The sequence below is a fragment of the Haliaeetus leucocephalus genome, unplaced genomic scaffold (genome assembly GCF_000737465.1).
Source record: "Haliaeetus leucocephalus isolate CR32 unplaced genomic scaffold, Haliaeetus_leucocephalus-4.0 Scaffold139, whole genome shotgun sequence".
Taxonomy (NCBI): domain Eukaryota; kingdom Metazoa; phylum Chordata; class Aves; order Accipitriformes; family Accipitridae; genus Haliaeetus; species Haliaeetus leucocephalus.
In genome coordinates, this window is record NW_010972575.1 from 587,094 (window position 1) to 612,776 (window position 25,683).

Below are 25,683 nucleotides of genomic sequence, written 5' to 3' on the forward strand. Positions count from 1 at the left end.
GTAAAAAAAACCTGCCAGAAAAATAATCCAGGCTGGGGTAGGAGGGGAGCTAGTTTTCCCAGTTCATTTCACATTTTGGTTATATAAGCGCAGTGCCAATACCCAGAGGGGCGGGGAGGATGGAACAGCTTCATTTTGTTATGGTACTGATTTTTTGTGGTTTCAAAGTGTCCAGCAAACTGCAGACTTCCTTCTCCCTCAGCCTTATTGGATAGTACTGATTTTTGGTCTATCTTTGATTTTTTTGTTGGTTTTAGTCAGGGAAATACATACTTCTTTATTTTCAAAATCAGTTCTTTGTGTCTTGCATGTGTAAATGGTTGTAATTGAATGTTTTCCATCATATTTGGAAGAATAGAAACAGTTTTTTTTTAACTGCTTGAGGAGGGGCAAGCCAAGAACCAAAAGCCTCTTCTGTTTTATTTTCTGAACTTCTCATCACCTGCTTTCTCATGAGAAGAAAACAGATGTTTTATTATTCAATTGGTAGGCAGTTTTCCTCTGATGGCAGTGTCTTGCATTACTGTGTGAAGAATTCTGGATTTGGAAGGCCATGCAAGTTTTGAGGCTGATATGGTTAACAGCAGGCATTTTCCTCTTAGCAACAGTTTTCAGTTTCTCTCTTTGGTAGAAATCACAGTGAAGCAGTTGAAACCTAAACTAGTTCTTTGATCCTTTCTCACCTTGATGTCCATTGTCAACAATACCATCAATACAAGCCTTAGATGAAGCGAATTAAATTTTTAATGTAATATTATGCTGTTCATCATACCAGCGATTTTATATGAAATTACTTAAGAGGAAAATTCAATTTTGATTCTTTGGGATATTTTGTTGACCTCTCCTATGTTTGAAGAACTTTTTTGTGAAAGGAATTAAAATAAATAGTTATCTTCTTGTTGGCTTCCAGATTAAGTAAAATCTCATAAGTACGTGTAGTTTCTAAAATCACTTACGCAAACTCATAATCTCAAAATCAAGTTTTATTTTCACTGCTTCAACAATAATTGAAATTATTAGTTCGCCCTTTTGTAAGGAATTCCATTGGTAACACAAAAGCTAATAGTTTTCAGACCTTTCTAGTGCTGGTAGGAAAAAGAATTAAACTGCTTTTGTCAGAAAATTAGTGCTAATTTTTATATATGTATGTGGGGACTAGGCATCAAAAGGCAATTACCATTTCTACATAATTACTTAATTTTGGTTACAAATTAAATACTTTGTCTTTTTTTTTTTTAAAGATTGAAATGCATTCTACACAAAAAGCTAAATTACACTTTTGTTTCTCATATGACTGTCTTTTGTATGAGAAAGGAGTTTGTCTCAGCAAATCTATGAGAATTTAGAGACTGTAGTTTCTTTACTTCTTATTTGCATAGTTTTTTATGACACAAACTCACTTTTCCCTAGAAGGAAATTGACTAAGTATTGCTTCTGGAGAAAGCATCTGAAGAACATCTTTGGCATGAATTACTTACCAGAGTTCACCTTTGGGGTGAATCACCTACCAGAAACCTAAATTTAATTGATGAACCTGGACATGAAAGAAGGGAGGGAGGAATGAGTGAATGGATGTTTGATAGTGGGGCCTTTTTATTCAGCAAAGTCATAAATGCTCTGGAAAAATTGGCAAATAACTGATAAAGTTTGGTGAGAGTGCTAAGTTGTGGATAGTAAATGTGGGGTGGGGAACAGTTCTAACTACATAATTTGTAAGGGTCAGGAAAATAAAATATATTATTATTAAAAACAAACAGGATCATTAAAGGAATGGAATGGTTTTCATTCAACTGGAAAGACTTTTCATTCTGGAAGAATGTTGAAAAGGTAGTGTAGAGCAGATGGCTACAAAATGATGTACAGTATGAAAAAAGTGATTAGGGACCAATACACATACTTTTGTAATGCAAAAGGGGGTCATCAAAAAAAAAAGGTCAGCTGCCCACTTCAGAATGAACAAAACTAGTACTAATTCATATGACAAATGGTACCACTGTGAACTCCTTTCTCTCTTGAATACTGTGAATCCAAAAGTTTTTAGGAAGTCTGAGCCAAGACAGCTGGATGCTGAGAAATTGTGCAAGGAAGTTATCATTGTGTCCTTATGTAATTTTCATACTGTGCACAGCTCTTGTCTATTACTAGAGACAGCGTTTCTGGCCAGCTGGACCTTTGATCTGATGTATGGTATTATGAAAGTACAAGACTATAGCAGAAGAATGTAAACTTAATGGAAGTTGCTTAAAAGTTTAGGTTCGGAAAAGGAGTTCAGGAGTCAGAGCGGCAGAATGAGAAAAAAAGGCAAAGTCAAGGTGTGAAGGAGGGTATGAAGGTAGGAAGAAGGATCCTAATTGGTTTTCTGCTGGGAACCTTCATTCTATCAATAGTATTTTTGGCATCACGTACTGAGAAAATACATAATTTAATATGTAGCCTCTTTTTTATTCATATCGGTGTTTTTTTTAATATAATTTGGTAGTTTGAAAAAATTATTAAATAATTTTTTGTGGGAGAGATGTTCCAGCAGACCTTAGTGGTGTTGCCAGTTTATGGTACAGCTGCAGCTCTCAGGTGGTCTGTTTGTGGCTTAGTTGCACATTCATTACCAGGCAGTTTTCCTGGTTGGAGAACTAGCTTATGATCCATACATTGCTGGAATGGCTTCTTGCGTTTCCTTAGGCAGTGTGATAATACTCCTCTGTGTTGGTCACATACTGTTTTACCTTAATAGTACCTGACATAATAATCCTTACACTGGTCACTGTGATCTTCCGTAGCTAAAAATTGTAAAATGTTACCAAACTGGCAGATCTCCATCTGCTTTGGTTTGTTCTAAATGGCTGTGCAAGTGGAGTATAGCAGTGAATACAGTCTTAAATACTGCTTATAGAAGGAATTGTGGAGATTTTTCCCAAAGAAGAAAATGTACCTTTACATCTTCTGGTGCCACCACTGTCCTACGTTGTCTTTCTATTTTTTCAGTGTCCTTACTTTTGGCTTTTTTTCTTTAAAAACAAGTGGAATTCTCGCCTTTAATCGCAGTTTTACATTAACTATTTACACAAACAGCTATGTACAATATTTTAAGCAAAGTTGATTGCTAAAAGTGATTGTAGATGACTGATTGTTTGAAAAAAAATGCTAGAAACTGGCTTTTTTCTGTTACCAGGTGAGCGAAGCAGGTGTTCACAGACCACATGTGGGTGGCATCCATGGGCGCAGTAATGATGGAGCTTATTCACTTGTATTAGCTGGAGGATTTGAAGATGAAGTGGTATGTCATTTATGCAAGCAACAGTTTTGCTGTTCTAATGTGTCAATGTTTGTAAAGATAGAGTTATGTTTGTTGTTGATCCTAAAACTAATGTTTATGCAAATATGACGGTGAAAAAAATAACTACTGCTGATTACAAACTGAATAGTTTTTAGTATTTGGGGGAAAACTGTGTAAGGAAATCTTTCTTAAAGAATGTTTGTGCTCATACTTAAGCAAAATATGTCAATTACAGCTGGATTTTACATTGTTTAGGGCAGTTAAATTTCAGTATACTTTTGGAGCCTGAATTAGTATTATTTAAAATCTGGTAGTGTAATAATATGCAAATAATATATTTTATGTTCTGCTTTGGCCATGATTTTTATTGCTTTCAAGACAGATGCCTCTTCATTTGGGTTTGTTGTGTTTCTAAATATGCGATACATTTATTTTAATGAAGCAAGAATAAAAGGTACATGTTACTTGATTCTATGAAGTTCTGAAGGTTCTTGACTCCTACTTATGAGCACTTTCAGAACTTCTTAGGAAGGTCTCAGTATCTTGTGTTATGATCCCCAAAGGCGCTGGAAAAAAATTCTACTTTGATGTTAACATCTAAGTAATGCAATGAAAGCTATTATGCTGCTAAACAAAACAGTAACTGCATCCAACTTTCGTCTCATGATGTTGACCAACATTTAATTATGAATAGATTGCTGTTTTCTGCAATTAAATAATGTTTACACGGGGTATATCCCTTCCTGCAGTTCTGCTCCATCAGGTGGAATTTTGAATCATGCATCAGGTGAAGGATAAAGCAGTAAGCAATCCGTTTTTTTAAAACACGCATAGCTGTTTACCACAAGGAAAAAGGCACTGGAGAAAAAAATAAACATCTGAAATAGCATCAGAACGTAATGTATTCTTTGCCAACGGCACCTACCAGCTGCTGCTGCTGCAGAGCATTGCCTCTGAAGGAGTCTTTTTGAAAAAGTCACATGAGGAGGTACTTGGTGTTGGGATACATTATTACATCCTTAGACTCAACCCCAACCCAAGCTCTGGGACCTTTAGCCAGTGGACCCTAAGACCACTGTTGCTCAGTAGTTGCACCTGCTATTCTGGGGTGCTGCAGACTCCTTTTTTTCCTTTTTTGGTTGTGATACTGATGTCCCCTTATTTCTGCTGCTGTAATTATTCAAAATATTGCATAAACTTAATTGGATCCTTTGCAAGTCTTTTCCAGTTCACCTAAGTGATGTTGGGATCATGTGTTTTTGTGGATGCCTAAGTACTGTCATAGTCTAGATGACATATATAATTTTGAAGAGGCATAGTTGGGGAGAAGTATTGCAGAAGATGCCCTAAAAATTTGTATGAATGTCAGCTTTTTTGCAATTCTCTAATCTAAGGACACAGGGCAGAAATATTTTTTTTCCAGGTGCATTTTTGGAATTAGTTTTTCTTTAGTTCTTTTTTCATATACTGGATTTTATTTCCCAATTTATGTCCATTTTCCCTGGTTTTTGGAAAAGGTTGAAATTAAACTCCCGTACAAATATCCACAGAAAAATCAAATTCTGTACTTATAAGTATCCTAAGTATGGTATCTCATTCCCCAAATGAAACTTTTTAATAAAAATTCAGATAAAATCCTCTGATCACATCTAGTCACTTTATTGTATGACAACAAGAAAAGAGAGGTGACTCTTACTTGAATTTTAGTGGTATGACATAGGTACTTGTGTATAAATTTTTACAAAATTGAGAAATAAATACATTTTGGAAGACTTATTGTATGTTTAAAAACTTTATGCACTATTTATGCACACTGCTGACTTGCCATCTTAATGCTTTTCTTGTGGCTTTAAATTAACAGTTCACTATTGAGGTAAAATAATTGCAAAAATGTATTGCAGGAAATAGAATTCACTTTCTAGCTTTCAGATCATGCCATTTTTATGCTGTGCCTTTGGAAACTTAGAATCCTGCAGACCCAGACTTGCCTGCAGCTTTGCTCAAGTTGGGATGTTCTGGATGTATTGGACAGCTCAGTAACGACGAGTTCTGTCAGTACAGGATTTACCCTCAAGATTGGGAAGGGGTACAGTCATAGTTTACAAAATGAGCATTGGGTGAAGTTGTTTTGTACATGAAGCTTAATCTCATTCTTAATTACATGCATATAAAATGTTTGCACATTAATCTCTCTTTGTAAAGTTTAACCTTGAATTTTAGTGACAAGTTACATGGCTTACCTATTTAAGATACAGTATTACACTAGTTAGCTTTAGAGTCTTGAATAGGTTAATATTGTTAATCTCCTGGTCTTGTTCTTGATAGTAACCATAATAGGAACATTAGCTGAAGAAATTGAGAAGTTTTTCAGGAATTTAAAATCTAAGAATTATTTCAGAATAGAGTAAAATTTAAAAACTAGATATTGGACATTAACAGTGATTGTGCAATCACAGTGTTCATGATAAAAGTATTTTGACTTGTCTATTTGTCAAATCAAGTAGCTGAAGAAATTTCACTTCTGTGTTGAAAAATTGCCCTTCTATTTTGTGTCATTGTTATATATCGGGGTTAAAACTGCTGATTATTTTCAAAAGTTTCAAGATCCATGTTTCTGTTGGGTTGAGGTAGTGTTGTAAAGATGGTCAATTAATTGTGTGGTATGCTTAGTTTAATCTGAACAAAGATTGTTTCTTCTTTAAGTGCTTTTGCATATAGGATCATACGGGAAATCTCTGAAGTGAGATTCAGAATCTCTTGGAGAATAATATCTGCTGTGATCATTCGCATCCTCTTGTAAAAGATTCTGAGAGTATAAAAGAGAATAGCATCTCTAATGACTCAGAAGGGACCCCAGGCAAATATACTCATTGCTTAGGTTCGTTGATATTTTATACCAAACCCATTCAGTGCCTGGAACACAGCATTCACTAACCACTTCATGAAATGCCTTGCTGTCCATTTTAAATGTTCTGTGTCTTTGCATTAATCTTGTGTGTGGGTAATCAGTTCCAAGGTGTCAGTATAACTGTTACTCCACTTGTTTGAAATAGTCCAATTGCAAATAAACAGTATTTAGCTCACTGGACTTGCCTAAGGCCTGTGATGACGATACAGCGTTTCAGAACCTCTGCTTAGTGTGCATTGCACAGTGAAAGCACTTGATCAGTTCCACCAGTGCCAAAGGTGCAGTGCCAGTACTGTAGTGAATTGCATACTTAAATGGCTTTAAATCCAAATCAAGTGGCAATAGGAGCCTCATGTCTGAGGCAAAGTGTTTTCTATCCAAAGGCCATTGCGAGTTGCAGTTTACCTAGATATGTGTGTATGACCTGCTGCTTTATTAACCAGTTAGCTGGGTTTACCCGAGTCATCTGAATCCAGTGTGAACCCTGGTACAAAACAGATGTAGTATCCTATATCAATTTTCTGGATTATCATGCCATGCTGACTAAGTTACCAAGGGAACAGTTCCTTTTGAATTTTCCCAACTCTGTTCAATAGTATGGAGAATCCAACATACCAAGTTCATTACAGCCATTACATTGAGTGTCTCTTTATTGTGAGTTACCTGGATTGAGTATGTAGCTGAAAACCTGATGCTTAGCACCATGAAACTTGCTGTTTTCAAAAGCTGTCACATTTCCGAGGTGTTAGCGCCCTTCTGGTTTGGGACCCGCTTGGAGCTCCAACATATGTGAAAGAGTTCGAGTATCTTGCTATACGATAGCTACCAAATATCTTCCTTTTCACTCAGATGTGTTATTTGTCCACTCTTCTTACCTCTGATACTAAGGACATACTTGACATAATTTGAAGGGCAGTAGCTTTAATACTTCTTACCAGTGTTTCAGATTTGCAGAACAGATCCTATTCTGCAACAGTCTCCTCTCCTTCTGTTATTCCATATTGTCAGCTATCAGTCCATACAAAATGCTAATTAATGCTAAAATGCTAAAAAATACCTCTCTTGCATTATTTTCTGAATTTCATTGTCTCCTCTGTACCTGCATTATATGAAGAATTACCTTCACATTCTGAAAAGCCTTACTTTGTTACACAGATGCTTTTTGTCATTTTTCACTGCTAGCACTACAGCTCTCAAAGTAGTCTTATCTGCCTATTTGTCAGCTTCTTTCATAATGAGGTGTGAAATCTGTGTCTATACTGCCCCTATCTGTGCTTTTCCAAAGTTCATTTGCAGGACTTTGCATGTCTGGTTGTTTCTAAAGCATTGAGGAACCCATTTGACACAAGATAAAGCAGATTAAAAAGCAGAAATTAATGTTGCCAATGCTTAGCAAAGCACCATTTAGCTCTTTTTTACATTTCATGCTTTCCAAGAAACATTCTGTCTGGCATAGTGCCTTAGGTCAAGGATGTAGGCCTTGGTTTCTGTTTGTGAATGCCTAACATACTGAAATTTTTTCTTTCTGAAATTCATGCATTTTCAAGAGACATTAGTCATATTAGTGCAACATATGGAGTATCATCAATCTATTCCCTTCATAAAATTCTGAAGGATCAGCATAATTTACTAATCTTTGTTGCGTCAAACCATGAGTTTCTTGCTGGACTTAATGGATTTTTCACATGAACACTTATAAAAATTAATTCTTATGATATTAAGCATTTATTTAAATACAGGAAATGAAAGAAGGATGAAACTAACAAATTCGAATTATATGTATAGAGATAAATGAATGTCAAGTAGTAAGTGCATGTCTTTTAGACAGGCAAGATTTTCCTTGCCTTGCTTTAACTAGGATTATAGTAGGCTAATTAAATTACTCATACAGGTTGCAGGATTTTTTGCCCTCAGAAAAACAATCACTCAGCAATCTCTAACAGGTAGGTAGTCAAAAATAATTGTAATTAAAAAATATTGTCTCAAAAACCTGTTGTACCTCCTAAGTAAGGTCCCATTACAAAAAAATGTCTTTGACCTGAAAAGGCTTTCTGTGTGTTTTATCTTTGGTGAATCTCATTTGAAGTCGGAACTGATATTGAACAGAGCAGAAAATAATGAATCCAGATTGGGTAGCCTGAATTATTTACATATTAATGTTTAGTTTAAAGGTCTGGTAGTCCACCATTTTGGCAGTGAACATGGAAAGGAGTAAGAAAAACCTCAGAAAGTGCTGCACATACAGTAGTTGTCTAGTACTTTCACTTGGGAGTTATTTTTCAAAATGTTGACTTACTTCCATCACCAGTTAGCCACCTGTTTTGAAGCTGTCTTACTTACTGTTCAGATTTTCAGACTGGCTAACACTAAAATGGTTAAATGTTTTCATCGTGGTGGAACATGCCACAGTACTGTCAGGTTCTTGCTGTCAAGGGTGGTTGTGGGGAAGAATCAGAAGCACTGATTGTGATATATTCAAGCTCGCACTTAATGCAAGGGGGTTTTTATTGATTTATAAATTAAATGTGTAATTTAGCCCTTCCTTTCTTAATTGGCACCTTTTACAGCAGTGCTAAACCATGAAATTATCAAAAATAAATCAGGCAATTGGGCAGATAGACCAATTCTGTCAGCACTTATATGCATACAGACTTACGAGACTTTAATGGAGATGAATGATGACATGATTCAGTTTCAGGTACTCCCACTACTAGGGAAAGAAAATCCTTTCAAATATAATTGTCTAATAGTTAATATTTGTCTTGAATTTAATAACTTCATTTAAAAAGGCTTAGTGCTTTTTTATTTTGCTTTGTAATATTAATCAAAATCTTAGCCTCTATTCATTATGTTTTACTGAGGTGAAACTGATGAATCGAGGGGTTGATGAACTGATGAAATTTTGGGGTTTCTTATATCAAAAAAGCCAATAAGACTTTGTTGTTGTTATTGTTCAGACTGAAGATTGAAGCTCACTGTGGTGGATTGACCCTGGCTGGATGCCAGGTGCCCACTAAAGCTGCTCTATCACTCCCCTCCTCAGCTGGACAGGGGAGAGAAAATACAATCAAAGGCTCGTGGGTCGAGATAAGGACAGGGACATCACTCACCACTTACCGTCACAGGCAAAACAGACTCGACTTGGGGAAATTAGTTTAATTTATTACCAATCAAATCAGAGTAGGATAATGCAGAATAACAACTAAATCTCAAAACACCTTACCCCCACCCCTCCCTTCTTCCCAGGCTTAACTTTACTTCCAATTTCTCTCCCTCCTCCTCTCCAGTGGTGCAGGGGGATGGGGAACGGGGGTTGCGGTCAGTTCATCACACGTTGTCTCTGCCGCTCCTTCCTCCTCACAGGGAGGACGCCTCACACTCTTCCCCTGCTCCAGTGTGGGTTGTCTCCCGCGGGAGACAGTTCTCCATGAACTCTTCCAATGTGGGTCCTTCCCATGGGCTGCAGTTCTTCATGAACTGCTCTAGCACGGGTCCCTTCCACAGGTTGCAGTCCTTCAGGCACAGACTGCTCCAGTGTGGGTCCCCTGCGGGGTCACAAGTCCTGCCAGAAAACCTGCTCCAGCGTGGGCTCCTCTCTCCACGGGGCCACAGGTCCTGCCAGGAGCCTGCTCCAGCGTCGGCTTCCCACAGGGTCACAGCCTCCTTCGGGAACCCACCTGCTCCGGCATGGGGTACTCCCTGGGCTGCAGGTGGATATCTGCTCCACCGTGGACCTCCATGGGTTGCAGGGGGACAGCCTGCCATCTCACCATGGGCTGCAGGGGGACAGCCTGCCTCGCCATGGTCTTCACCCCAGGCTGCAGGTGGATATCTGCTCTGGCACCTGAAGCATCTCCTCCCCCTCCTTCTTCACTGACCTGGGTGTCTGCAGGGTTGTTTCTCTCACATATTCTCACTCCTCTCTCCGGCAGCTGTTGCTGCTCCCCAGGGTTTGGGTTTTTTTTCCCCCTTAAATATGTTCTCCCAGAGGCACTACCACCATCGCTGATGGGCTCGGCCTTGGCCAATGGCAGGTCTGTCTTGGAGGTGGCTAACATTGGCTGTATTGGACATAGTGGAAGCTTCTAGCAGCTTCTCACAGAAGCCAGCCCTGTAGCCCTCCAGCTACCAAAACCTTGCCACGCAAACCCAATACACTCATCTAGAAGAAGTTTGTGTTCATAATAGCGTATTTTACAAACTGATCAATGCAATTTTTATGTATATGTTGGGACCAAACTTTGAAATCTGAGCAAAATATAAGAGGTGTTAATGAAAAGCTAAAATAATTGAGAGGTATCTTGAGATAGCGGATATTCCAGTAAATTGAAGTAGCTAATGCCCCTGTCAGCTGCTGTATAAAAGCAACCCATAGAAATAATGTCGTTGAACACTTAAGTAGAATTCAAAATCTTACTTTTTTTGTTCTCCGTTATCTCTTTGTTAGACTTACAGCTGATTATGTAACAACATTGAAATAGTGGAGTGTGATTTAATAAAACTGACCATCTGCTTACGTTGTATGTCTGAGGCTGACTGGCTTATAGTACTAGAGCTTCAGGCTCATCTTCCACTCAAATGCCCCAATATGAGATACTTACTGGGTCCGTGTTCCTGTGGCTGAAGTTCATTTGCTCTATGACATAATCAAGCTTCACAGACAGGACAGTTAAGAAGTAACTTTATGGAGGCAACATAAGAAAATGAGACATACAGAAGGCATTAAGAGAAGACAGAATAACAAAGGTTTTACTAGCTGTTGAAAGAATGTTTTGGTGCAAGAAAGTTGAATTAAGCTGTGGAAAGCAGAAGAGAAATGGCAGAGTTACATATTTTGAGGTAAGAAAATGGGTAAAAGGTAGGAAGAAGGAAAAGAAGGGAAGAGATAAGATTGTTTTAATAGCCTTTTTGACAGTTATTTTAAAGAAGTGAAGAACATTTTAAAAATGTTATTAAAGAACATACAGACATCAATAATTCCGTTGACCGAATGTTTTCTTGAACTGTTGAATGCAGAATTTACAGCAGTATCAGTATCTTAAGCTCTGCTTTCTGATCCTCTTGAGAAAAAAATAGCTTTCCGCCTTTACCTGTCACGTACAGGCTATCAGTCGAACAGTTACGGGTCGTAGGAAGATCCTGCATTGTCTATAGATAGACTCAGAACTCAAAGCTATTGAGAAATTGTTTTAATAAGTCATTACTCATCAAAAGATCCCAAATAATAAGCTGTGTGAATATTCCTGGCATATTCCACTTTCAAAGTAAAACTCCATAACCATGATGGAAATAGGTTCTATAGGTCTCCCATTAGGTCTCCAGACTACCAGTATCCCCATTTTACTTACACTTATCACGGGCTGTATTCATTTCCACATTTTTTCCACTCTAAGAACTCTGTGTCTGTGCATCACTTACTCTTGCCATTCTAGATTTTCTGTCTCTACAACCACTTACGTATTCTCATGGGCTTTCTTCCTCCCCTTGTTTAGGAGTTGCTCTCACATCAGAGGTTCAAATGTCCTCCCAATTTCTCTTCATCCAGTCCAAATCAATGCCCTATATGGCAAAATCTCTGTCATTTTCCTCCAATCCTAGGAAATGTGTGTCTTTGTTCCCTGCAATCCTTTTTTTTTATATATATGTCTGATGTGAAATAAGTGAATGTTGTTCTTCTGGGAAGCAAAGCAGAAATGAGCCTTCCTTACACTGGGGGGTGTTAAAAGATGCCATCTTCTTGTTATTTGACCTGTAACAATTGTGGTCCATGGCTGTTCCATTTCTCCTCCATTTTCCTTCCCTTGGATTACCAGTTTCCCCCAAATCTGTATAGTTTTGCCTATTTATGCATAGAACACTTGGATAATTAAGGAGAACCAATGTAACCTATCAAGTGTGGAATCTATTCCAAGAGGTGAGCATGTGTGCATAGGCCTTGTATCTGTGCTATCTTCAAGCACAATGTCATGTGGTTGCCTGTGGTTAAAGAGTGCCACCCAGAGAACCACTCAGTCTTTCTCTGAAGACACTGGAAGTTTGATGGTTTTAGGCCTTTTACATTTAACCCATTTTTCATAGAAGTGTGTTCCAGTAGGTAATTATGAATACTGTTGCATTTATGCCTTCATACTTGTTTTTTTGGCTTAAGTCTATAGTGATTTGTCCTTGATTTATGTTTGTCTGTTATGCCAAAAAAAAGTCTATTCAATACTTTCTTCCAATGAAGATTGTTCTACCTAGTTGGTCCATTTGTCAAGAACCTGTCTTGTCTTGTAAATAATTTTCTCCGTCTTGCTCACATATGTAGTGTTTCTGTCTTTCCTTTATTTTTTTACATTCTTATATATGTGTTATTTCAATATTTGTCTCAACATTGTGTTCTAAAAAGAGGGAAAAATCACCTTCCAGTTTCAGTTTATTTCTGCTTATACATCAAAAAACTGCCTTAGCACTTTTCCCCACTCTGCTACACCATGAACATGCATTCAGTCTCTTCTTTGTTATGAAACCTAAATCATTCTGGATTCATGACTTTCCAAGATACATCTTTCTGGTTTTCTGAACTTGGCACAAGTTTCTTATTCATTGTTAAAATGCAGTTTGTTTGAATGGGCCTGATTCATCAAGCAAACCATCCCTATTCATCATATTATTATCACAATCATCTTTGTGTGATCTGTGCATTTTGTTTGTCTTGACAGTCACTGAAAAATTGAACATAGCTCAATTCTGTGATACCTGATATTTATTTTACATGCTGTCTTAGTAAATAGTTCTTGTCTTGTTGGTCTTTCATTCTTTTGAAGTTGTTTCATATATTGTCCTCATACAACATCATTCTATTCCTGCTATTTTTTAGAGATTCATTGAGCAGAGTAAGTAGGCTGTTTGAAGAAAGGAAATACCAGAGTTTATGTGTGTCTTTGTTAGGTTTTGAGTATTTTTTTAACTTCATAGCACTTGCTTGTTATTATGTCTAGATAAATTTTGAATGAGAAATACTCTTAATACTGCAGCTAAATTTCTGTTAGGTTTTCCCTACACAGAATAAAATAAAAATAATTTCTATGATTAATCTATGGCCTTGTTCAACCAGCATTTCTCTTTCTAACTTTCTCTTTTTCTGCTGTTGTCAGTCATGAAATATCTGTAACAGTCTTGCACTGGATCCTTAATAATGTCAGACTTTTAATAGTGGTAAGAAATTGACTGAATTTTACTACTGCATACAAGTATGTTCAGATTTTTGCTATAAAAATTCATATAAACATTATTTTCCTATTAAGTATTTATCTTCAACTACTGCTTCACGCTTTATGCAAAATTTGCATCTCCAAAGATATATCATATTAAATATATTTGTAGAATATATATATTTCTAGAAATGCTTGTATTTGCCAGGAGTAATATGAATTTTTGTGATACATTTCCTAAAGAAAACAGTGTTACTGGCTTTACTTATGTGTATGTAGATTTTGACTGTTTTCATGGTTCACGGTAAAAGATTCTATCAACCTTCCTTTGATTTAAAGAAAATTCTATGTAGAAAGTATACTACAGAATTGTGTCATCTTCCAAAATGCAAATCTAAATGAGCTTAAACTCTTACTAGTTCAGAAGAGCCAGGATTATTACTGCATTAAAGCAACTGCCTTGTATATAAGGCAGAACTGTTTGTACTTATTAGCACTTAGCCCCTTGCACAAGCTGAAGTGATCCCTCCAAGGTATTTATTATGTATTTTACAAACATGATATTCTTGTAAACTAGATGAAAGCTCTCGAGCAATTAACCACTTGCTAAAATGTGTTCCCTTCCTCACTTTTTTTTTTCCTTTCCCCAAAAATAGGATTTTAAGAGATGCAAAAGTCCAATTTTTTAAGGCAGGCAATTTTTTAATAAGAATTTTCTGGACAATACGTTCCATCCAGACCAGTAGCTTTGTGCTAGCACAGCTACTGTAGGACAGTGACGCTGAAATTGAAAACACATCTTTCATGCTTTGGATTATAGTTTTTTTCTGTCTGAATAAATAGAACAAATGAAGTCACATTTTTTGTAAATTGAGTTGCTTTACTTTGGAGTGTTAAAATGAAGGATAATCTTCTTGCACAGGATCGAGGAGATGAATTCACTTACACTGGGAGTGGGGGTAGAGATCTTTCTGGCAATAAAAGGATTGGAGAACATTCATTTGATCAGACATTGACACACATGAACAGGTAAGTTTTGAAGATAAAATTAAAAAGTATTCCAAAACAAATAGCTGGGTTGTAGTGCTTTAATTTAAAACTAACATTTTGCAATATTCATTTACTCTTGTACATGCTGCTTTTGTAAACAGTAGTGCCTCTTGCTGCTAAGAAGCATTTTATCAAGCATTATGTTTTGTTGATTTAAAGAAACACACACCTCAATGAAATATGTTACTGTACTGCTGGTGCAGCTAGTAGTCATGTCTCTGGTTGAAATTGTCCTACAGTTTCCTTCAGAGGACTCCGTTTTAATTTAATGAGAAGTTTGTCAAAACTATTGGGTGGAAGTTTTCTATTCTGGGTGTTTCTTTTTAAATTTCTTCTTCAATGGGTAAATAAGTTATGAAATTTAAGTAGGAAGAAAGCATGTTCATTTTCGCATGCTAAAAGAAGTCTTTCCTATTTTGCTAGCCCTTTCTTCCATCATAGTTTTCTATGAAAAGCAAGGAATTAGAGTGTTGCTTTATCAAAAGCAGGTGCTTGAAAAAGAAGATATATGTCCAAAAGATTAATTAGACATCTGCTTAAAGTGTTTTTACATCTTATAAAAGCCTGCCTGAATGAAGAGATCTCCATCCTTTTCTGTTTCTAGGAGCATAACCTGTTAGGCAGCTGAGCACTTAACAACTGTGGGATGCTGATATTGACTGAGACGTTTTCTTTGCTAGGTCTGCTTTTAGATATGATCTGCTCCTGTCAAGCAGAGTGGAGAGGGATTCTTTCAAGCTTTTGGGTGGTGCTTAGAGGAAAAGCCTGACTTGGCTGCTGAGAAAGGGAGGGGGAGAGAGAGGGGGGACATGATGTGAACAAGAACAAGGAGGGAGGGAAGGTGGAAGTAAGTTTAAGCAAAAGGTTTACAAGCATATTTAGTGAATAGAGCAAACTTGCTTTGGGAAACAGAATTAAAAGCTGGACTCCTTAGTCTCAGCATTTCTCTGCTCTTGGCAAATGAGAAATGCACTGATAAAGCTTGTCGTGTAGCTTTGCAGGCATTAGTGCGCATGGAGTGTAACGAGGTGCTCTCAGTGATTTTGATACAAGTTTTCAGGCACTTTGATAATGAAGATTATGATGATTCCCTGTAGTTGAATCAGTATTGGTTTTGCTTGTCCAGATATTTTTCCTTTTTTAAGTTTTGTTTTTACATAAGAAACGTTTTTAAAGTTGTCATTGTATGCCTGTCCCTTACTGTTCTGTACAATGTGGGTTTTATACTCATACCATGGCTGTTTATAAACCGTATTATTTCTTCCATCCTGAGATCCATGGTTTGGTTCAAGTCTGATGCTGAAGGGTTTTCAATCCCAGGTCAAATCAGGCTGTGGTAGTAGAAATACTGTTCATTACATCAGCTTGGTCTAGTAAGTATTCATACTGTCTTGCTCCAGGTTTCTAGAAGAGGGTCTTTGTGTTGTTAGTGGATAAAGGGGTTTGCTTGTCCTTGAGCTGGCTACCATTATTTAACTCCTGCTGTGAGGCAGTTTATGTATTATGTGAGACATTTCAGTTACTTGGAGTTTTTTGGATGATTACTATGTACTTTTTTCTCTGTAGTGTTTTTCATCATATTCATTACTTCTGCGTACACAACTTAAAAAGCCTTAAAATCTGCAGTTAATGGGGAATAGCGATAGAAGTTTGCCTTTTGTTACAATTTTCTTTTAATTCCCTCAATGCTATTTAGGAAGGGCTTATTTTTACAAATGAAGATTATTGAATCTAAAAGGTTTGGTTTGTTTTATTTAGCAATATCAGCTGAGTTTTCATCTGGAATCTTGACAACAAACTATTCTGTGTACCCATTTTTTTCCTTACCATCTGCAGTTGTTAAAGAATATACTGAAAAGTTCTATGCTGCTTGATAAAGTGTAATTAGATAAGGAAAATAGATATGACTTAATTACATTAATTCTCAAAAATCTGTTGTGTGAAGCAATCTAGTTTATGAAGGTTTTGACTGTCTTTCTAGGGCATTGGCCCTTAACTGTGATGCCCCACTGGATGACAAAAATGGAGCAGAGTCTAAGAACTGGAGAGCTGGTAAGCCAGTCAGAGTAGTGCGCAGTTCAAAAGGACGGCGAATCAGCAAATATGCCCCAGAGGAAGGCAACAGATATGATGGCATTTACAAGGTATTCTGATTTCTACTAAGTGCAACATAACATTTTTCTTCAGCTGTTTTAAAAAGTCTCACGTGTGTTACATTGCAAATTCTTCATTATTACTTAAAAGAAATAATTCTTTTTTCTCTATGATAGCTTTTTAGCCTTAGCTTATTCTGCAAAGAACTGAAATGAAGTTATTCAGAGCAGTGATAATAGAACATAATCCATAATAGGATATATAAAATTAAATATGTAAGCTATTTATAAGTGCTTACTGACCACATACAAAGCATATTATAAACCATATTATTTCTTCCATTCTGAGATCCATGGTTTGGTTTGAGTCTGATTCTGAAGGGTTTTCAATCCTGGGTCAAATCAGGCAGTGGTAGTAGAAATACTACTGTTCATTATGTTCTGGTAGGTATATATGGTTTATATATATACTGAGCAGACATATTGTGTGCATATTCATCCCTGGAAATCTAATTATTTCCTCACTTCTTCCAAATATATCCTAGCTTTTTGTGCGTTTAATGACTTCTCAGCATCTCATATAAAGGTGTGTGCCTTTTAAGAGCACTGTATTTATCAAAAATTCAAAAATTTTTTACCTGAGGGAAGAGCTGCTGTACAATAGTAATGTATAACTTAGTCTTCTCATTTCTTCTTGAATAATTAAAGTATGACTATGTGCATGTGTTTGGCTTGTGATGAAATAATGGCAGAAGTTTTATATTGTTCTTTAGGTGGTGAAATATTGGCCAGAAATTGGAAAATGTGGATTTTTAGTTTGGCGTTATCTTCTGAGGAGAGATGATGTTGAGCCTGCACCTTGGACTTCAGAAGGAATGGAGCGGTCAAAGAAACTGGGTCTGAGTGTACAGGTTCGAATCAGGACTTGCAGAGTTGGTTTTATTCTCAGTTCCAGTAAACGAATTCCAGAAATAGAAATCAGTTAAATTAAAGCCCTGAGGTTTTTTCTTGTACTTCACCGTGACAGGATCTAATGCCAAAACCCACTACAGATTATCTGCAGACTGAAAGAATCCTGTAATAGTGGCACAGTAGAAGGAAGGGTGGATGAACCTTTCTGCCTTAACAGTGAATTGCTTTGCATATGTGAACTGGAAAATTAAGAGTTTGAATCCAGTTTTGCGATCCTTAGGCTGGAAAGAATTACAAGCAACTATTGTTATAGCTGAGTCTGAAATATCGAAAAACCTGTGCATTTTTATGTATTTTTCTCTCCATGTGACTGAGGTTTTTGTATAGATAGTGTATTTCAGGCACAGAAATAAACTGACCCATGAGGACTTGGACATTGCAGAACCCATGAAAGATGGAAAGAATTAACATGCTGTTTATTTTCTCAGCAAGGCAATGGTGTATCTTACAGCATACCATCATCTTAAACTTTGCCTAACTGATTTGTATAGTTGTAAGGGCATAGATCGGGATCTCGGGTTCCTTTTAATACAAAGGAGTCTGGATTAGATTCTTTGACTTGACTATACTTTCTTAATAATAGATACTAATTTAAATGTTTTCTGCGTCATGTAGGAATTTAAAAATCATTTTGTAAGTTATTTCAATATGTAATCACAAGGTTTTAAAGTCTTTTAGAAATTAGTCTTGTTGGTATTTGGGAATTCCTGTATGCCAGTGGGTTTTGGTTTAAATCTATGCTTTTTTATTTCAGTATCCAGAAGGTTATTTGGAAGCCATGGCTAGTAAGGAGAAGAAAGATAAGGTTAAAAAGCAAACTGTGAAACAGGAGCCAACCAGCCAGAGTAATGGAAACCAGAAAAGGACAATTGATGATGGTATTTCTTTTTACTTTTTTAGCATTTATCAGTGAAGTCTGTCATATTACGTTCATTAAGCCAGTAGCATGAAAACTTTGTGGAAGTCTGAAGTTATTTGGAATACTAATGTAAATTGATAAGTACATGCTCTGTAATTAAGTAGTAGTGTAGGCATCTTACCTTATTTACTACGCTTACGGGTATTTTTTTTCCTCTTAAGCTCTGTAGTAAAATGAAGTCTTCTGTGCAACTGTGTGCTGCAGTCCAGAACAATGCTGAACAGTATGAGCTGGAGTAGGGATTTGATTGCTACATTTCATGGGTGTAATCCATGTTTTAGCTGTCTAGAAACAGTTTTGTCTTCCCCTTTTATTAGTTTAGACTAACACTCTGTTGTTACTCTGTCTGATGGTCATAATCTTAAGCAGGTATAGAGGAACCTACGAATACACCCAAAGCCATGAGGATGGGAGATGGAGGGAAAGGAGAGGCTTTCCAGCTGACCCAAGAGCAGCAATGGCTGATTAGAGAAGACTGTATGAACCAGAAACTGTGGGATGAAGTACTTGCATCTCTTAAGGAAGGACCAGTATGTTTGCTGCATGCATAGTTTTTAATGTTTACCTTTTCTGTAGACTTAGGTGAAATCTTGAGTCTCTCTTAAAACCTAATGTGCTTGTTGAACTTTTGCTGAATACAGACTGTGTCTAGCATTATATTTACTTGTAAGACTTTGATTTCAAGAAAATAATCCTCACTTGTACAATTTGCTATTGATGGCTCAGTTTACACCTGCATAATAGAGATCTTTTCTCGCTCAAAAAACATTTTGAAGTTAGAAGTGGCTTTTTTTTGTTTTCATTTTTGAAGTGAGTATGTTTTCTCTGAAATTATACATGTATTTTTGTGCTGTGCTCATGTGAGGAATCAAACACAAAGAAAGGTGGTTCTAGTCACTCCTTTCTGTTGAGACAGAAAATAACTTTATGATGGAAAATACAGCTTGCTTGCTTTGTTTAAGAAGATAAAAGTACTGTTATCTTCAAATTTAGATATGAAATGAAAATATTTTCATCAAATCTAGATTATCCCACTCTGTAGAGAGTGAAACTTGAGTAAGAGAGGAAATACTTTCCTCCCCCTAAATGTCAAGAAGATAGCAAGAATAGCTTAAGATTGAAGAGACTATAGACATTACTATAAAAAAAGTCCACAAAAGGAGTATGTCCTGAAATACTGTCTTTCAGTGATAATTAGTCTTACCAGTGACAAGTTCATAGTTATTTTAGCTGTTTTGCAGAAGAAATCAAGGCACTAAGAAGTTAAAATAACTTGATAAAACTCAACTCAGTGAAAACCAAACCATTATTTGCAAAATGGGTATCTAAAAATGGACATACATATTTAGTTTATTTGAGAATTACCAGTGGCTTTTTATGGTGCTTCAGTAACAGAAGAAGCATCTATAACTCCCTGTTCTTCCACTTACAGTACTAGTTTTTGCTGTAATGCTGCTGCAGTTGTCTTTGTGTAGGAAATGTGTAAAGTTATTCATTGTTATCTGTCTTCTGTCCAGTGTCTGGAATGACTAGAAGGAATTTAAGCTCTTACAACTGTACATGATAACAGGCAATAGAGATACGTGTTTGTGAAAAGGAGAAAACAGTAATTTAAATGTGGCTGAGAAGTCACTTTTCTACAGATTCCTACCCATGATTTTGCTAAGATTTCTGTTTGGTTGCCCCTAAAGGCAACAGGAATCACTGGTAGTTTTGGGTTGCTACTGTGAAAATGTAAATCTATCTTCTTGAAACAACCACCTTCCCTTTTAACTAAATAAAATGTGGTTTATGATAAATCTGGTATTTTAAAAATTATCACAAAGAACTGTATTTTGATTACCCATAGATTTGCTTTTTTTTCTATACCCAAGCTTGTATTCTTGAGATACTTGGAGATCACTGACATGCCAGAGATAAGCTTGCTTGTCTGTGTAAAACACCTGATATGAATGTATCTTGAGATTCCTCAGAGATGCCCTGAGAAGCTTTAGAAACCAGGGAGGTTGATTTACACACTGCAGAGAATTTGACCTGAGCAGAGAAGAAGCCATTAAGCTAGCCATAACCCATAAGCACAGGAGCAGGTGCAGAAGTGGCTTTCTTAGCAGAAGTAATTCCCTTGGCAGAGAAGCAGAGATCTTTCAGGGACATGCAAATTTCTAGCAGCAGTCACTAAACAGAACTACTAAATTTTCTGACCTACGCTAACAGTCATGAGGGGCCCTCCAGTCTGTTTCATTTTGTTTATAACAGTACTCATACAAACAAGTAAATAATCTTTAAAACATGAGTTCTCTGATTTGTGGAAAAGCAGGAAAATTACACAGCTATGGACCTGCTTCCCGATTACTTTTAGAAAGCTGTAGTCATGGGTACGGAGGACTTAACTTCTGGAAGTTCATCGTCTTTCTGTAATAAGTGGCATTCATGAGAATTGTAATAGAGTTTGTCTTTTTTATTCCTTTGCCCTACACTAGAATTTTCTGAAGAAACTGGAACAATCCTTTATGTGTGTCTGCTGCCAGGAGCTGGTTTACCAGCCAGTGACAACAGAGTGCCTCCACAACGTCTGTAAAGTAAGAATGAACTCGGTCATGCTCTGGGCTGTTTTCTTGGCTCTGAGACACCAGTCACCAAAGCCATATGTATTTTAGAAAGACAATAATTATTGCCTAACATTCTGAGCAAAAACATGCAACAAGTTTGCATTCAGTGATTGCTGTGTAACCTTAATTTTATGTAATAAAGAGTGGAAGTATGTTTAGTATAGTTCCTGGTAGAGATAATGAATGAAGTTTACCATTGCTGTCATTCCTTTGTGATCAGTGGAATTACACTAGAAATTGATTTGGTCTGGGAGCTAGATGTTGGTACAGTAACACTAATTTAATTTTACATAATTAAGGAATAAAACCAGATTTTATAATTGTGTAACACTTAAGAGTTGTTGAAAGGATGCAGGGTAAATACAAGAAAATTATTTGGGCTTATTTGGAGTAAATTATGTTATCTTGTTATTCTTGGCATTGTTTATGTTTGGTAGGAGGGCCACAGGAGTCAATTTATAACTCGTGTATCTTAAAATCTTGATCAGTTGGATATAATGTAAGGAGTTTGGAATCGAATTTGTACTAGAGTTAACTTTTGTAACACAGGTGTGTACAGAAGCCTGTGCTGAATTGTACGTATTTGAACTGTGCCTGCCATACCTAGCATTTCTGCCTAAGAGCCTAAAAGGACTCAGACTGTTATCATCCTAGAACAATATCTGATAATGCAAGTTCAAAAAGATACGTATCACTCCAGTAAAAATCGCTGTATTGTTATGGATGGCCTGCACACATAGAATGATTATGGCTTCTTAAAAACCAAAAAGTATTATGAAGGGGTTAATATTCAGAATTGTGGAAATTGGAAAACCATGGAGAAGAGAAAGCTGAATGGCAACCCACTCACAAAGCACAGAATTTGAACATGTCGGTAGATACTTGCAAATACAAAATAACATCCAATTAAAGTTGTAAGGAATAGTTTGATAGTAAGCTGCTATTGCTGTTTGGGCACAGATCTGCCCTGATAAATTTCTGATACTCGGCTCATGTGCTTGGGCTATCTGCAGCCTGTGGTAACATAATAAGAAGGGCAGCACAGATGCTAATGTGTTAGAGATTGTATTATTCTACATATGTCTTTAAGGCTTAACTGAATCTCATCCGATGAGATAGGTGGAGATTGTTTAAACAATATACCTGGTGTACTCACCTTCCTCTTGAAATGAAGGTCTGGAAAACTAGCAATCTAACCATGAAGCTAGAATGAAGCTGCAGATATGGCTGTGATTCACAGGAAGGCACTAGTGGAAATGAAGGGGAAATCTCAGTAGTGATTTAATTCCTCCCAAGCTCGATGTTTCACATCCCAGCCCAGAGCAGAGTTCCTTTGTTAGGACATTTTAGACATAGAGGCACAGGTAGGCACCAGAGGACTTGGTAATGACTTCCTTTTTTCTGGTGGTACAGCAGATAGATTGCATCTTTGGTTTATAGTGATTCCTTAGTTTTTGCTGGGTTAAGCTGTCAGTCTAAAACAAAGTTCTCATAATTCACTTCCCTGTCTTTGTGTGTCCTAGAGTTGTTTACAGCGTTCCTTCAGAGCTGAAGTCTTCACCTGCCCTGCCTGCCGCTATGACCTGGGAAAAGGCTACACCATGGTTCCCAACAAGATACTGCAGACACTACTGGACCAGTTCTTCCCTGGTTACAGTAAAGGACGATGACGTGCTCAGATCCTTCCGTACTTCTCCCAGTGACTTTATAGACAGTAAAGGAGAATAAATATGGGAAATTCAACAGTGGACCAGCCAGCTTGATGGGACTCAATATATTGTCACATTTTGAAGCAGCTAACCCTCTTCCCCTAATAGCCATCTTTTTGGTGTAGTGAGAACTCTAATTCTCAGCTGTCTTTTAACATCAAGGGTAGTTTTGGCCAGTTAACAAATAGTTTTTAAAGGAAAAAAAAAAAGAAAAGCCTCAGCTCTTACTGGCCTAGCTGATGCTTAATTTATGATTTGTTTTTTGTAACTACCTCAGGACAGAGGAAAATAAATTGTGGGGATGACAAAAAGTTAGTGAAGTTTTAGCTACACACTGCCTCCTGAATATTAGTTGTGCCTGGTCCATGCGGTTTGATTTACAAAAAGAACCCCAAACCAAAACAAAAACCCACAAAAAACAGCAAAAAAAACCAGAAACAGCACTTAAGCCAGCTGGATTAAAGAACAGCAGATTCTGTGGTGTGCATAATCCTTTTTTGTCTTTTTCTTCTATTATGCTGTATTTTTTTGCAAGAACTGGCTGATTTTTAGTCTATTTTTGTGAGCTTCATTGTGCTTTTCTTGTATCTTATGCAAGTTGACTACTAATGACTAATGAGAACAATATGAATGCATTGTTGCTGCATTAGTGTAAAGTGATCTGTGTTTTTTGCACTTAAAGAGGGTATTCAAGACACTCTAGTTGTGTAAAAAATATTTCATATAAAAAAGCCACTTCTGTATTAGTTAAACTGTATGCTTTTAGTAGGTCTTGTATCAGTGGCAATACATCTACACGGCATTGAAGGCAGTGCTAGCTTGGAGAGGGTTCAAATCGCTTCATATTGTGATCTGAAATTTTATATACAATATATCCCCCCCCAAATATACCTTATTAAATATTTTATGATTCAGAAAAGTTGCTAATTCTGTTTTTACTATTATCCACTTATTTAAATCATAACATTTTAAAAGAATTTTTTTCAGTTTACTAAATGCTGTCTTTAGGTGGGCTTCTTATTTTTCAGACATGCGGGTTTATATTCCTTAACTCATTTCTCAGGAAAAAAAATTATTAAGAAAAAAAATCCAACCACCTGACTCTGATATCCATGGGCTCACACATACTCTATAGCAGTGGCTGTCATGTAGCTACTCCGGTCTCTACTGAGCATTTAAAGGAAGCTTGTCAGTGCTCAATCCCTGTACCAGAGTCAGAGCCCGTCCTACCCCACTGGCGTTGGCGGTGGTTGCTGCCAGAGCCAGCTCGGTGCAGCTGGGAGCTGTGGGTGCTCTGCACAGCCATCAGTCAGAGATTCCCACCATAGGCATGAGGCTGCACTGACAGCCCGTAGCCTGCAAAGTAGGCATATATAGAAGTATATATGGAAGTATGTAGGTCATTCTCAGTAATTTTAGATCTTGCCTTTAGCCTGGAGTGGTAATGAACCGGTCCTTGAGATGCACATGGCAGTGCTGTTTTTTGTGGCTCAAAATTAGCTTAATGGCTTATTCACTTCATCCGAAGTAAGTAACTTCTTTCTCTACCCACTCCCCCACCCCATTCTACTTAGGATTTCAGTTGCATCCAAAATACATAATGCTGGTACTGTCTAGTCACATACCAAAAAAACAGGTGCTGCTGAACAGTTTTGAAAGATTTAATGCAACAGCTTTTTCTGTGCTTACTAGAATGAGGGTTCAGCCTCTGTTCAGTAGGTGAATTGGTATTAGTGTTAAGCATACAGTTTAAAAGAGCTGTAGACAGATTCTTACATCCTGTTGAACTTCTATGTTTTACAAAACAGGTCAGTATTTTATGGGGAAAACAGATGTAATTTTACCTTTGTAACAATCATTGCATCTGTGCAGTAAGCACTTAAGACTTGTGGCCTTTTACCTGATAGTTGAGTGCTGTGAAATATTTTATACCGTTTAACGTTTTTTTCCATTTGATAGCTTTTACCAATTAATTGATGAGATAAATTTGAGGTCAACAATCAGAAGTTCTCTGCTTAATACAAAAAAATATGTAAACCAATTTTTTAATACAACTTCTCAGTGACAGACACAATCAAACAACATGGAACTGCCTTTAACAAACACCAAAGTAGCTTGACAAGACTTTGTGGAGTTAGACTGGCAACACAGAAAGACTCTCCTTTCCTCACACTATAAGTTTGCAGTGTTTTTTCACAATTTCTGATGCCCTTAGTGCTGTATCAGTAGCTACTGAAAGATGCCCTTTTCAATAGTAAGTTCCAGAGTATAAAATTCTAATTTTCTTCACTATGTATTTAGATGTCTGTCTGTGTAATTGGTGAGAAGATCAGTTTTACGTAAATTTGACTGGGAACAGATTAGAAGAGGCTCCCGTTTTAAGGTCTGTGTTCTGGCTACTAAGTAATTGAGTGTGGCTTTGTGTGTAGCAGTAGGGCTTTGGTCTCAGGGTGCTTGTAGGTGTTCTTGGAGGGCCAGAGCTAAAGCTGTGAATCAGCTTTACACAAGCTGTAGACTTAAAAGACAAAGCAGGCCAAGTTGAGTGCATTGTATAAACCAAAGCCAGTATCGAAAACAAGAGATTTGAGAAACTGTGGAAGGAGAATACTTTGTTAGACAAGATCTAATTTATACCTAAGCAGTTCACAGTCTGTTAGAAAAGGTGTTTCATGCCTTCTCTGGAATAAGAGGAGAGGATTAGATGGAACTACAAGGGGAAATTGATGTGATATAGAAAAAAGTTAAGTTTGTCACTGCTCCGTAAAACTGATCATTCTAGCTCATTAAAAAAAATCAGACATTTATTTCAATATTAATCTCTGCCAGTATTTTGCTTTATGTGGAAGCTGTTAACTGCTGTGGCAATTCTGACAAATCAGAACTTTAGCTTCATAATTTCATACCGCACTGTTGAATAAATCCAGCCAAAAAGCTGAAATCCAGAACATGACAACAC

At 37.0% G+C, this 25,683-nt stretch overlaps 1 protein-coding gene across 2 annotated transcripts in view; it reads left to right on the forward strand.

Annotated features, from left to right (window-relative positions):
- The window catches only part of UHRF2 (ubiquitin-like with PHD and ring finger domains 2, E3 ubiquitin protein ligase), a 92,901-nt gene extending 69,261 nt beyond the window's left edge, over nucleotides 1-23,640 (forward strand). The window contains exons 9-16 of one of the 2 annotated variants that reach the window (XM_010586052.1): nucleotides 3,170-3,274; nucleotides 14,298-14,404; nucleotides 16,407-16,569; nucleotides 17,292-17,429; nucleotides 18,245-18,368; nucleotides 18,776-18,939; nucleotides 20,890-20,988; nucleotides 22,542-23,640. In XM_010586052.1, the coding sequence (XP_010584354.1) occupies nucleotides 3,170-3,274; nucleotides 14,298-14,404; nucleotides 16,407-16,569; nucleotides 17,292-17,429; nucleotides 18,245-18,368; nucleotides 18,776-18,939; nucleotides 20,890-20,988; nucleotides 22,542-22,688 (1,047 nt within the window). In that variant the 3' untranslated portion in view covers nucleotides 22,689-23,640. The remainder of the gene's footprint in view (nucleotides 1-3,169; nucleotides 3,275-14,297; nucleotides 14,405-16,406; nucleotides 16,570-17,291; nucleotides 17,430-18,244; nucleotides 18,369-18,775; nucleotides 18,940-20,889; nucleotides 20,989-22,541) is intronic. The other variant, XM_010586053.1, reaches the window with a different exon arrangement.
- Nucleotides 23,641-25,683: the final 2,043 nt, after the last annotated feature.